This window comes from Aulonocara stuartgranti (genome assembly GCF_965226115.1).
Source record: "Aulonocara stuartgranti genome assembly, chromosome: 6".
Taxonomy (NCBI): Eukaryota; Metazoa; Chordata; class Actinopteri; order Cichliformes; family Cichlidae; genus Aulonocara; species Aulonocara stuartgranti.
In genome coordinates this window covers 16105806-16118086 of record NC_138944.1, presented here as the reverse complement: position 1 = coordinate 16118086, position 12281 = coordinate 16105806, and the positions used below count along the sequence as shown (strand labels likewise).

Below are 12281 nucleotides of genomic sequence, written 5' to 3'. Positions count from 1 at the left end.
TTTAGAAAATGTCAATGATGCCCATTAAACATTTTAATATTATAAATATTAAAGCAACCATAGGATTTAACTTCCTGGTATATTTTCAAAATAAATGCATCATTTTTACTTTTTAAACTTGTTATTGTGTAAGTATCTTCCGTGTCTTTTGTTTGTTTATATAGCCAGTGTTTGTGTGTGTACACACACACACACAAAAGAAAGAATCACACATTAAACATCTCATTCGACTGAATTCGATATTTATTACATAGCTCAAACATTATATAAACAACAATGACAAACATGATAAAAAAACAGTTTTTCATTGCATTTCTAATATAACAGCTTAATCACTTATTATTATGTGTTCATTGTGCTTGTATTTTGTTAATCTTTTTTCCAAATATCAAAATAACTTTATATGAATATGTATATATCTTTTTCAAAGTACTTGTGCCTGTTTCCCAGTAAATAATAGATACACAAAAATACACTTGCCCTATCTTAGGTCTTAGTCTCTTTGTAATGTTGTCCGTTATCCATTATTGTTGCTTGTTGTTAAAAAGTTAAAAACACTATATGAATTCTATCAGCTCAGTATTTATATAGTGTGTGACATCAGAGTGGATCAGTTCTGTAACACTATATACATATGGACAGTATTAACAGAAAAAACATTTAACTCTTGCTGGCAACTACTGGCTCTGCTGCAGCAACTCCTGCAGCGGAGCAGTTTCACCTGTCAGTAGTAAAACATCACTGTAGAGGTTGTTTATATGTATAGGGCCTGACTTTGTTCAAATTTTAAAGTGCATCCCGTAAAGTTACAAAACTCTGTATTTTGCAAAAATATTAATAATAAAAGATGCTTTTCACAGTGACTTGGTAAAAAGCTACAAGATTTGAAGATAACTGTAGATACACATGCTAAATAAAGTTCAATGTTAAAGAAGAGAAAGAGTGTTGAATTATCATTAATCTTGGTTTATGTAACAAAGAGATATGCGGTGATGTGTGGTGAAACTGCTGATGCATATCACAGCTTGCAGAGCTAGGTTTTATTTTGAGAAATAATTGAACTCACCGTCTGTATGATCAGTAGGATGAAGATCATGATCAACAACATGCTGAGGAAACAGGTACTGATGTTTAACACTACTCTTCTCCACAGTGGTCTGGGGCTCTTGACTGGGACGTCATGCCAGTACTTTGTGAAAACAGAAAAACATTGGTTCCACTAAATGTGCTGTCTTCATGTAAACTTACCATAATCCAAGGAACAGCATTTAGCAATAGCATTTGTGGAGTGTCATTAACATATTTTTGTTTTGTGTACCAATAAATTGGAAATATGGTACAGAATTCTTCATAAACGTGAAGGAAACATAAGAAAAAAATAAAAAGAAGGCTGATATTCTCTCCGTATGTGTGATATACTGTAGACTCACATGTACATATACTGGAGGACTACAGTATGTCACCTGTGTGTCACCTTTTCTGGATATCATTTCTAGACATGCATATCAAAGGTTAATGTGACATTAACTTGAACCACAGTGTTTCTATGCAGGTAAGTAGTAAAAAGTACAAGAATCTTTATTCCAAGGAAACTTAAAAAGAATCAGAAAACAAAGATAAAAGCAAAATAAATGGAAATACCTGAATTAGAATAACAACAAATCAATAATACGGCCCAACACAGTGCCATTGTCACTGCAATTGTGGCCGTAAATACTGGCTTTGTTTGCCAGCACTATATTTACACACAGACAGGAAAGACAACGAGCGGTGTTTCCTGTTTGGGTAAATGTGGGGTGATGGTATGTGTGATCCTGTGAAATAAGAGTGATTTTTATCTTTGGCTTGTAAAGCTCGATGGTGTGATGTTATGTGTGGGGTGCTATAGATGGCATGTGTTAGGATGGATTCCATCAGACAGGACTGCATTTGGGATGGCTGTAGCTCAGGAGGTAGAGTGCTCAAGTAGAGTAGACGAGTTAGTCTGTTTCACTCTAATGAGTTGGCTCAGTTCAACAAGAGTGAATGATAAACACTGTGAAAGTCAATATAGATCTGGAAAATGTAGAAAATGCAGAGATGCTAAACACACAACACGAGAATGGTTAGTGAAGTGTAGGACACGCATGCTTAAACGATAAAACAATGTAAAAGACATTTCTCCATCATCCACTGGAGCATAAACTGGGTGACATCAGGATGCTACAACACAGAGTAAACACCATCCCCACAGACACAGTGGCCAGGGAAGCAGAAGAACACCACATCAAGAAGGCCCTGAGTACATGTGGTTATCCCAGCTTGACTTTTGTGAAAGCTGGGACGGCGCCAAAAGAAACCTCCAGCCAATCCAGGAGAGAAGGACAACCGCTGCCAAGGTGAAAACCCGTAGTGATCCCATATGTGTCAGGAGTATGGGAACAGTTGAGACACATTTTTTCTAAACACCGGGTCTCTGTGGTTTTTAAACCCCAAAACAGGTGCCAGAATTTGGTCCACCCCAAGGATCGGGTCCCCCGACACAAACAGAGTAACACAGTGTACGCTGTTAAGTGCCAGGAGGATTGCCAGGATTTATACATCGAGGAAACCAAACAATCTCTGGTGAAGCGGATGGCACAACACAGAAGAGCTGCCTCGTCAGGCCAGGACTCTGCAGTCTATTTACACCTACAGGCCAGTGGACACTCTTTCAAAGATGAGGATGTACACATCCTGGACAGGGAAGAACGCTGGTTTGAGCGCGGAGTCAAGGAGGCCATTTATGTGAAAAGGGAAAGACCATCTCTGAATCGAGGAGGGGGCCTAAGGGTACATCTTTCGCCATCTTACAATGCTGTGATTGCAGCCATTCCCCAACTCTCTGTGAATGGTACTCATGGCCATTGATCAGTGGGTTTTGGTCAGTGGTTGTTGATCAATGGTCATGAGAATTTGCATAATCATGATGAAGGAACTGACCTCCCAGCCCATTGTTCCTTCAGCGGGCTGGTTTCAGTCATTATGCAAATGTACTGTTTATAAGATTTGGGGAAACCTGCAGTCAGCTGAGACTGAAGAAGTCACTTGGATGAGTGATGAAACGTTTCTCCCACAAAACGCTACGTCCAGATGAACAGAATCAACTTGGATTTACTTACCTGGATGATTGAGCGTGCATCAAGACTGTGATTGCTATTATTTTTATTATTATTATTATTGGTATTAACAATTTGCTCTTCTTTTGATATTTGTTGGCATGTTCAAATATAGTTGAAAATATAGTTCTGTGTAAATGTCTCGGTAGCAGTTGGCAACTGGCTTGCGATCTACTTGAGAAAAAAAATTTCAAAAGTTCAAATAGATCAAGACGTTTATTAGTCACGGTTATGATTCTGCCAGTAGAATTTCTACATTACTGACCAGTTTTCCATGTAAAGTTGTTGAGTGACACTCACAAAACACGCTAACATGACTGAAGTCAAACAGGCAAAACCAATCCGAAACTAGAAAGGCACCTGGTAGCAAAAATCAGAACACAAAGTACTGGAGTTGTCACAAAGTAGGCCAATAGCAAACATCACAAAAGGAAACATAAGAATATTATAGGTCATACAAGATGAACAAGATAAACCTCCCTCCCTTGCCTTCCGGTGGTTTGCACATGCTATCATGGCACTATTATGGCACACACAGACCTGACAGTAAAAGGTTAGTACACTAGGGCTCAAATGATTCAAATGTTAGCATGTTTTATTTAGGTTTTCATAGTATATAAGCCATTAGCTTTAGGGTGTTAATGTCTTGGGCCTGTGAATGGTGTCTAAGTGTCATTATAGACGCATGAAACTGTAAAGTTTATACTATTTGTGCTGCTTAATACACCAATCAGGCATAAAATGATGGCCACCTAATGTTGTGTTGGTCCTCCACTAGACCCCTGAAGGTGTGATGTGGTATTTGGCACCAAGATGTTAGCAAAAGATCGTTTACTTTTAAAATGATCACCACTGATGAGCAGAGATGGGCAGTAACGCGTTACTTGTAACGCGTTACTGTAATCGGATTACTTTTTTCAAGTAACGAGTAATGTAAGGGATTACTATTGCAAAAACGGTAATTAGATTACCTTTACTTTCCCGTAGGAACGCTGCGTTACTGCGTTACTAAAACCGTGAACTTTTTGCGAGAATGTCTCATGACAATGACGCAAGCGAGTGCGACGGCTATGGTAGCTCGTGTGTCAACAATAGAAAACATGGAGCGAGGGATAGAGTACGATCGTGCAGCATTTAATACTTGGAAATACCGACATTATTTTGAATTTGACTCTTTAAAAAGCGACAAAAACATAAGCGTACGTTGTACACTCTGCATCGGAAGAAAACTTCTTTCTACGTCGAAAAATTCCACTTCCAACCTGAGCAAGCACCTAGCACGCTGCCACAAGAATGTTAAATTGACAGAAAACCCCCAGGATCCCCTCACTGACGTGACCGCTGTGGCTACCACATCTACTTCCACCGGGCAAACCTCAGATGGACCCACTCCTGCTAAACAGGTTAAACTAGACGTAAGAGCGACAGGACTTAGTGCCGCTGAACTGAAGAAGCTTGTCGCTGTCTATATCGTCGAGGACATGTTGCCGATTTCCACTGTTGACTCTGAATCATTCCGACGCATCGTAGAAAAAATACCAACTAAAAGTGGTGTCAAGCTGCCCCAGAGAAAGTCATTTGTAGGATACCTTGAGAGAGAATATGACAAAATGAACTCTAACTTGAAGGCTACACTCGAAGAGGCAGAGTTTGTTTCCACCACTGCTGACATCTGGACGGTAAATAATAAAAGTTTTATGGGTGTAACAGTTCACTGGATTAATTCCACATTACAACACAACAAGGCCGCTCTAGCATGCAAGAGAATTAGAGGCAGCCATACCTATGATGTAATTGGAGCAGAGATTGAAGAAATCCATTCATCATATGGACTACAAGGCAAAGTTATTGCCACTGTAACGGATAATGCATCCAATTTTGCCAAAGCATTCAGAGTATGTCAGCCCTGTCATTTGGAGTCTGAATCTGAAAATGGAGAAGGTGATGACGAGGAACCGACCTTTACTGATGTCATAGAAGCTCTTTCAGCTGCATCTGGTGATGCACAGTTCAGCCTCCCTCCACACTACAGATGTGCATCGCACACAATTAACTTGATTTCAACAAGCGATGTTGACAAACATCTAAATTCCTGTGCAGACACCAAGGCTGTATATAGGAGTAGCATTGCAAAATGTTCTGCTCTTTGGACTAAAGCAAGTCGATCAACATTAGCCTCTGAACAGGTGGAGGAAGTCAGTCGGAGGAAACTAATGGTACCGACATCCACAAGGTGGAATTCCCTGTATGAGGCCATTTCTAGAATCATCACAATTCCCTTGAATGAACTTAATCCCCTGTGTGTAAAACTGGGAATCAAGTGCCTTAATGAAAGGGAGTACCAGTTCTTGAAAGAGTACTGTACTGTGATGAAGCCCCTGACAGTGGCTCTGGACATCTTACAAGGGGATGAGTGCACCTACGGGGCTTTACTGCCAACACTCACAAGCCTGATGTCAAAGACCCTTGCCCTGAAAGATGACCTCTCTAGAATGACAGCCAGCCTTCCAGATGTCATTGTAAAGGTAAGATTATTATTAATTGCTTTGGGTGGATTTGTTAAATTTATTATACCATTCACAGTGGGTGGATGTTATACTTTGTTTTAAGCAGTGGGTACAATTATTAAAATGATAGAATAAAAGACCAAGTATTCACCCCTTGTTAAATATCAGGGACATTGATCATCATTAATCATGAATATTAATCATAATATCAACAAAAGCCTCAGCCAAAATTAAATCTCATACAGTATTGATAATAGAAAATATAGATGGTTTAGAGCTGTAAAGCCCACAAAATATTGACAATAGGTAATTATACAGTAAAATAATTTTATTCTTAGTTGCATCATATTGTATGTTACAGGCCATCAAGACTCGTTTTGATGCTGTTCTGGACAGCCAAGAAGGACTTCTCGCAGCGGCCACTTGTCCCAAGTTTAAACTTCGTTGGCTGAGAGATGAGCGTAGGAGAGAGTATGTGAAGGAGCTCCTGATAACAGAGTGTCGTAAAGCTGCTCCTGCAACTGAGAACACTAATGTGTCCCAAATCCCAGCCAGCCCAGCCGAAATGGACTTTTTTGAATTTCAGAATCAGCCCACAGAAAGCTTCTCAGCAGAAAAAGAAATAACTGACTTTTTAAGGTCAGGCTATGAGCTTGAGATTCTGAATCAGTTCCCAAATCTCAAAAAGATGTACATGAAATACAACAGTCCAACTCCATCCAGTGCACCAGTGGAACGGCTGTTCAGTTTAGGTGGATTGGTGCTTTCCCCAAAAAGGAACAGAATGTCTGATAGAAGGTTTGAGAAGCTTCTGCTGATGCGATATAACCACTGTTTCAGTCCAAAAGAAAACAATAAAACATAGGTCTTTTTCAGGGTTGCCACAAACTGAGACTGGATTAACAGCCTGAATGTAGCATGCAATAGCATTTTCTGTTTTTGTAATCTCAATATTATGCCTCTCTGCACTTTACCAACTGTTAAAAGATGTTTTTGTTAATTTTATTTATTTTATTTATTTATTTTTTGCTTTATTTATATGAAAAGATGTGTGTATACACAAAAATAATTTATGTTATATGCTGGAGTATGCAGAAATACAGTTTAAGCCTTTATTTTCTTAAAATATGGTGTAATGTGCAGAAATATGTTCAAATGTTAAACAAATTTATTAAAGTCAAAGACTGTTGAATTTAATTTAATTTTTGTTTGATGCACTGTTTATAAAGTTAAGATTAAAAGTAATAAACAATTTTTTAAAAAGACACTTTTCCATTTGATTCACTTTTATATGATGGATTATGCAGAAAAAATAGCATTGGCCCAAAAGGTCTATTGCTTTATCAAGCATTCAGGTAGTGTATCATGTTTTTTAAAAGTAACTAAGTAACTAAGTAATTAATTACTTTTGAAAACAAGTAATCAGTAAAGTAACGGGATTACTTTTTTTGAGAAGTAATCAGTAATCAGTAACTAATTACTTTTTTCAAGTAACTTGACCAACACTGCTGATGAGGAGGGGCTGGTGCTGAATGCCACTAAGGAAATCACTGCGGACGTGAGAAGATCTGTACACACCACAAAATCCCCACTTTACATAAGTAATGAAAAGGCAGAGATTGTGTAGATTATCTGGTTGTTCACAATACTAAGAATTTTAAATGGTTACTGAATATATCACACATGCAAGGGAAGCACAAGCGAGATTGTTCTACAAGAGGAGATTGAAGTGGGCCATAATAGCAGCTAATAAGCAGCTGCTAGAAGCAGATACTTAACACAACCAGGTCACCACCTGTTTAAACCCTTTGTGATCAGGGAAGAGATAACAAACCAAAAACAGACTAAAGGGCAGTTTCTTCCCCAGTGGTCCTGTTACAAACACGCATGCAAATAACTGTTGGGACAAATGCACAATATTGCAATATTTGCATTGATGGAAATACCAAATTCGTGATGTCTTCATTATACTTGCTGCCATAACAATCAACAACGGGGTTTATTATGGTATATTCCTGTTTTTTGTATGTTTTTATTGCAATTTTTATAGTTCTTTTCATTTTTACTATTTTAGTGTATTTTTAAAAAGCTGCCAAAATGTGTAGGTAACTTTCTACAACAAATAAAGATGGATTAATTAATAATGAGAGTCAGCTGGGTAGCTAAATGGCACTCCACTCACTCAAATGCCCCTATGTGGCTTGGTGGTCAGATGACTGCAGGAGAATCATAATTTAAAAAATCCCTTGCGATTGCAGAGTGAACTGCATAGTCTAGTTATTGTTCATGTTTCAGTGAGACTGTGTTTTTGCAATACCTGTGGTCTGGCATAAACTTCCTGTCTTTTACCGGAAATTTAGTTTAGTACCATGTTGAAAAGGAAAGTTTGACAGATAGGTCAGTTGATTGGAATCTCAAAAATACTTAATTTTTTCCATACTTTTGACAGCTTCACAGAAAAAAATCAAATAAAAAACTGAAACTGAAATCTTAGTAGTTTGATTGTTCCATAGTTTGCATGTTTACACATTTTATTAAAGTACATTTATTCATATAGATTATTGCTTAGAAAAAAAATTAACAACATGATAAAAACATTTTATTGCCTTTCTATTAACCAAATAGCTTTTTTTCCCCTTCGAAATACCTAAAAAAAGAGTTTAAAAAACTGTAATAAAAATAAAAATGTATATATGAATTCTGTCAGCTTGTTAATATTATAGCGTGATATCTGTCATCTATTTGCACCCACTCATTCCTACATTCTTAGGTGATTTGTGCTCGCAGAGCTGGCAATGCATTCCTATTACAAATAATTAAGTCAAGTGAATTTTGTTTTCTTATCCTTCCCAATTCAAATGCGTAATATTAGCTAAAGTGGCTGCTATAGGACAAACAAATTGTAGTCAGCCAAGACTAAGGCTTATGTTTCTACTACTTTTTTCTAGGGGTGCAACAATACTCGTATCGAGTTCGATACAGGGCTTTCGGTTCAGTATGAATATGTATCGAACAATACAAAATTTTTTATTTATTTTATCAACTTTTCTTCTGACGATGCTGTCTGTGTTGAGCGCTCAGTGGATCTGCGTTCAAATACTCCGCCTAGGCTGCACCGTCGAGTGCAGATCCACTGAGCGCAGCGCAAGCTAGCAAGACAGAACCTAAGCTCGTTGCAACATGGCAACTGCCTCAATGCTACCCGAAATTGAACCGCCCCCACCCTCATTCAGATCTGGCGTTTGGAACTATCTTGGTTTTCATGTGAAGTATGACCCTGATGGTAAGCCCGTCATGGACAAAAGTAAAACAGTATGTCGGACGTGCCACGCAATGCTCAATTGGTGGGAACTAGTGCGTTAGCGCAGTTAGCTCATTAACGTGTTGACACCGTCCAGCCCTACACACGGGGCGATCCGCGGTAAATCAACGGAGATTTGCCGCGTTATGGCGTTAATGTCATTTTAACGAGATTAACGCTGACAGCACAACGATTATGACTGCACATTTACGCCGACATCATCCTAGTGCAAAGACAACTGGAAGCAGACAAAAACAACAAGCTACAGACTTTACCCGAGTCATTTAGACAGCCGTTAGCACATGATTCTCCTTATGGGACCTGATATGTTTAATATGCTGCTGAGAATATACTCCAGAAGAAGCGTATAGTATAGCTTTTATTTTGGAAAGAGCCATTTCTCTGTAATTAACTCTCTTTTCCAAAGATGAGTGATTTCTTGATCAAATTGATTTTTTTTCTTACTTTGTTGTTTCAGCAACATTGAATTTAAAAACTGTACTTTTGAGTTAAAATATATATTTATAATTTTAATGAATGACAAATTAAAAAGGCATGAACATTTTTTGTACCGAAAAAATTTCAAACCGTGACACCAACCGAACCGTGAATTTTGTGTATCGTTGCACCCCTACTTTTTTCCCCTGTCTGTGGCATCCTGTCAGGCCACTGTTTACCTCAGCTGTCAATGCAAAGTGAAAAGCATGCCCCTGTATTTACTGTAGAAGAGGCTGTAAAACTTTGTGAAAGGACTCTGACACTGGTCAATGAGTCAGAGAAGCTCACTTCTGACTGATATTAAGCTTAATATTAACAGTTCTGGGGCGACCGTGGCTCAGGGGATTGGGAAGCGCATCTTCCCCAGGCTCTCTGTCCTGGTCGTTGTGTCCTTGGGCAAGACACTTTTCCATATGTTACAGTCCTGACATTTTATTTAGATTTTCAGGGCATTGTCTCTTTCCTTTACCTTTTTGTTTCTTTGGTAACGGGGACCCCCTTATGCTTCATATCTTGAGCCTAAAGGTGCAGGCCCAAATTTAAATATCATAGCACACTAACACCGATGACTTCTCCTTGCCTCCATCTTTGACGTACTACGTATGAGGCCAGTCAAACACATAAAACGCTATGAGTTGGAATGTCCTTCCCAGCTACTATATTCAAATATGGCGGGGAACGTGGCAGCTTCCACAAACCTCAAATCTGGTCCTATGTATTTTGGCACCATTGTATTTATGTGTACAGTATACTTTTTTCAATTTAAGAACTCCATAAATTACTGACTCTACCCTTAAACTTGTTACTGTTTGACATTTTTACTAACGTATTGAATTGCATGGTTGAATTTTGAATAAAGAGAAAAAAAACCATCCAACCAAAAAGGTTGGATGGTATTGCTAAGCAAAGTTATAGGGGCTTTGAGTTCATTGTTCTAAAGCTGCGACAGAGTAGAAGTTATTCTTCATCATAACTTCATACACACAATCATTTGATTCTTCCGGGGAACTGCTGGATAATCGCCTGCAGCTACTCCTTTGTTTCACCTGTCAATAGTAAAACAACAGTGTAAAGATTGTGTATTGTAACAGTAACAGATGTTTTCCACAGTGACCGTAAGAAGCTAAAGCATTTGAAGAGACTGCCAACAGTGAAAGTGTGAACACAGAAGATTCGTTTCCAAGAAGCAGCAGGCCTACCATAGCAACACTTCAAAATGGAACCAGCTCATTTAGTGGTTTAGATCTAATCAGCATGTCAGTGAAAGAAAGCTTAGAGCAGTCATATCACAATATCTGCAGACAGTAAAGGTAACCACTGTTGCATAGATAGATAAGTTAGCCATAAGTAGAGAGGATTGAACTCACCTTCTGCATAATCAACAGAATGAAAATAATGATTAACAGTGTGCTGATCACACAGATACAGATGATCAACAGCATGACTAGAAATCTGTCCTCCACAGTGGTGGGGATCTGGGGCTCTTGGCTGGGACATGGTGCCAATCCTTTGAGAAATACAGAAAACAAGAGTTACAGCAGGTGTGCTGCTTCATGCACCTGCACAAGAAATTACTTGTATGTATGATATAGAGAAAAACATCAGTAAATGTACTAAAGGACTATATATGCCACCTGTGAGGTTCCCTTTTGAAATCATTTTACAAACTGGAAAAAGTAAAACAATGGAAAAGACTATAATTAAATATATACATAATTAAGTTTTAGTGGTGCTGCTTTTCTCATATATTTCTGTAATTTATAACATATTCATCAAAGATAGAAGCAGATGGGGGCCAAAAAGTAAGGGTCAGATCTTGAATCTCTAATTAGCCAGTGCATGCAGTCCACTGTGCTAGGCTGATACTACAAGCACGTGAGCTGCAGGACGAGGTCGCAGAATCTTTAACGAGGAAAAAACAGAAACTCACCTCTCACGAAAACTGTGTAGACATTGCAATTGACACCTTTGTCAGCTGATTCTTTGTAGACACAAGTGTAGACACCAGAATCATCCACGGTCAAGTTGCTGATGGTGATGTTGTGGTTCATGGGAGCGCCGTTTGACTCAATCCTGCCTTTGTATCGTGGTCGCTCTATGATTTTGCTGTTGGCATAGTTACCATAGAAATACACCTCTTTCTGTTCAATAAAGTTATGATACAGATACATCCCAGCATATCCATCATTGTTTTGGGGGCATCCTTCTGATGAACACTTCAAAGTGATGCTCTCACCAGGCTCTCTGATGATTATAGTGCTCTCTGTTATAAAAGAGGCAAAATGTCTGATTACAGGGTGTAAAATATAACATAAGACATTTAAGTGGTTACAGATACATATCAGTGATAAATGATACAAAAATTTCTACAGGTACAGGTAAAAAAAAAAAAAAGTTTATTTTTTAAAAAATTCTCTCACCTAGTCTTGTTCCAAGTAGACTTGAAACTTTTAAATATTTTAAAAGAAAAAAAATGGACATACCTGAATGAGAATAACAACAAATCAATAATATGATCCAGCACAGTGGCATCATCTTTGCAGCAGTGACAGCATATACTGACTTTGTTTGCCACACACTGTATTGTACATAAACAAAGACAAGAGAGCTAGTAGGCGGTTTTTCCCTGTACGGTTTGACTGATGATGTGTGCATCCTGTGAGGTAAAATCTTTACATTCAGTCATTTCCTGATTGAAATCATGAAAAGACCTTTGAATTGTTAGCTGAAGATGGTACAAACATATACATGTTTACCTGTTCAGGTGGCACATCATAATAGAGGAAGGTGAAACTTGTGTCAATAAGATCAACTGTCTTCACTTTAATCCTTAGATTT

The 12281-nt window shown here is 38.3% G+C and overlaps 1 protein-coding gene across 1 annotated transcript; it reads right to left on the bottom strand.

Moving 5' to 3' along the window:
• Positions 1 to 10352: 10352 nt before the first annotated feature.
• Positions 10353 to 11987, bottom strand: LOC309709291 (uncharacterized protein). The gene is made up of 4 exons (XM_082537842.1): positions 11927 to 11987; positions 11374 to 11706; positions 10811 to 10950; positions 10353 to 10489 (listed from the first exon to the last, which is right to left on the bottom strand). The coding sequence occupies exons 1-4, from the start codon at positions 11976 to 11978 to the stop codon at positions 10370 to 10372; spliced, it is 645 nt and encodes a 214-aa protein (XP_082393968.1). The 5' UTR covers positions 11979 to 11987; the 3' UTR covers positions 10353 to 10369.
• Positions 11988 to 12281: the final 294 nt, after the last annotated feature.

Bases quoted from the DNA above. Each gene is read 5' to 3' on its own strand.
- LOC309709291 (XM_082537842.1), bottom strand. From the start codon at position 11,978: ATGATGCCACTGTGCTGGATCATATTATTGATTTGTTGTTATTCTCAT. The intron at 10,951-11,373 runs GTGAGTTTCTGT...TATTTCTCAAAG, and splicing joins CTACACAGTTTTCGTGAGAG to GATTGGCACCATGTCCCAGC. The intron at 10,490-10,810 runs GTGAGTTCAATC...TACTATTGACAG, and splicing joins TTCTGTTGATTATGCAGAAG to GTGAAACAAAGGAGTAGCTG.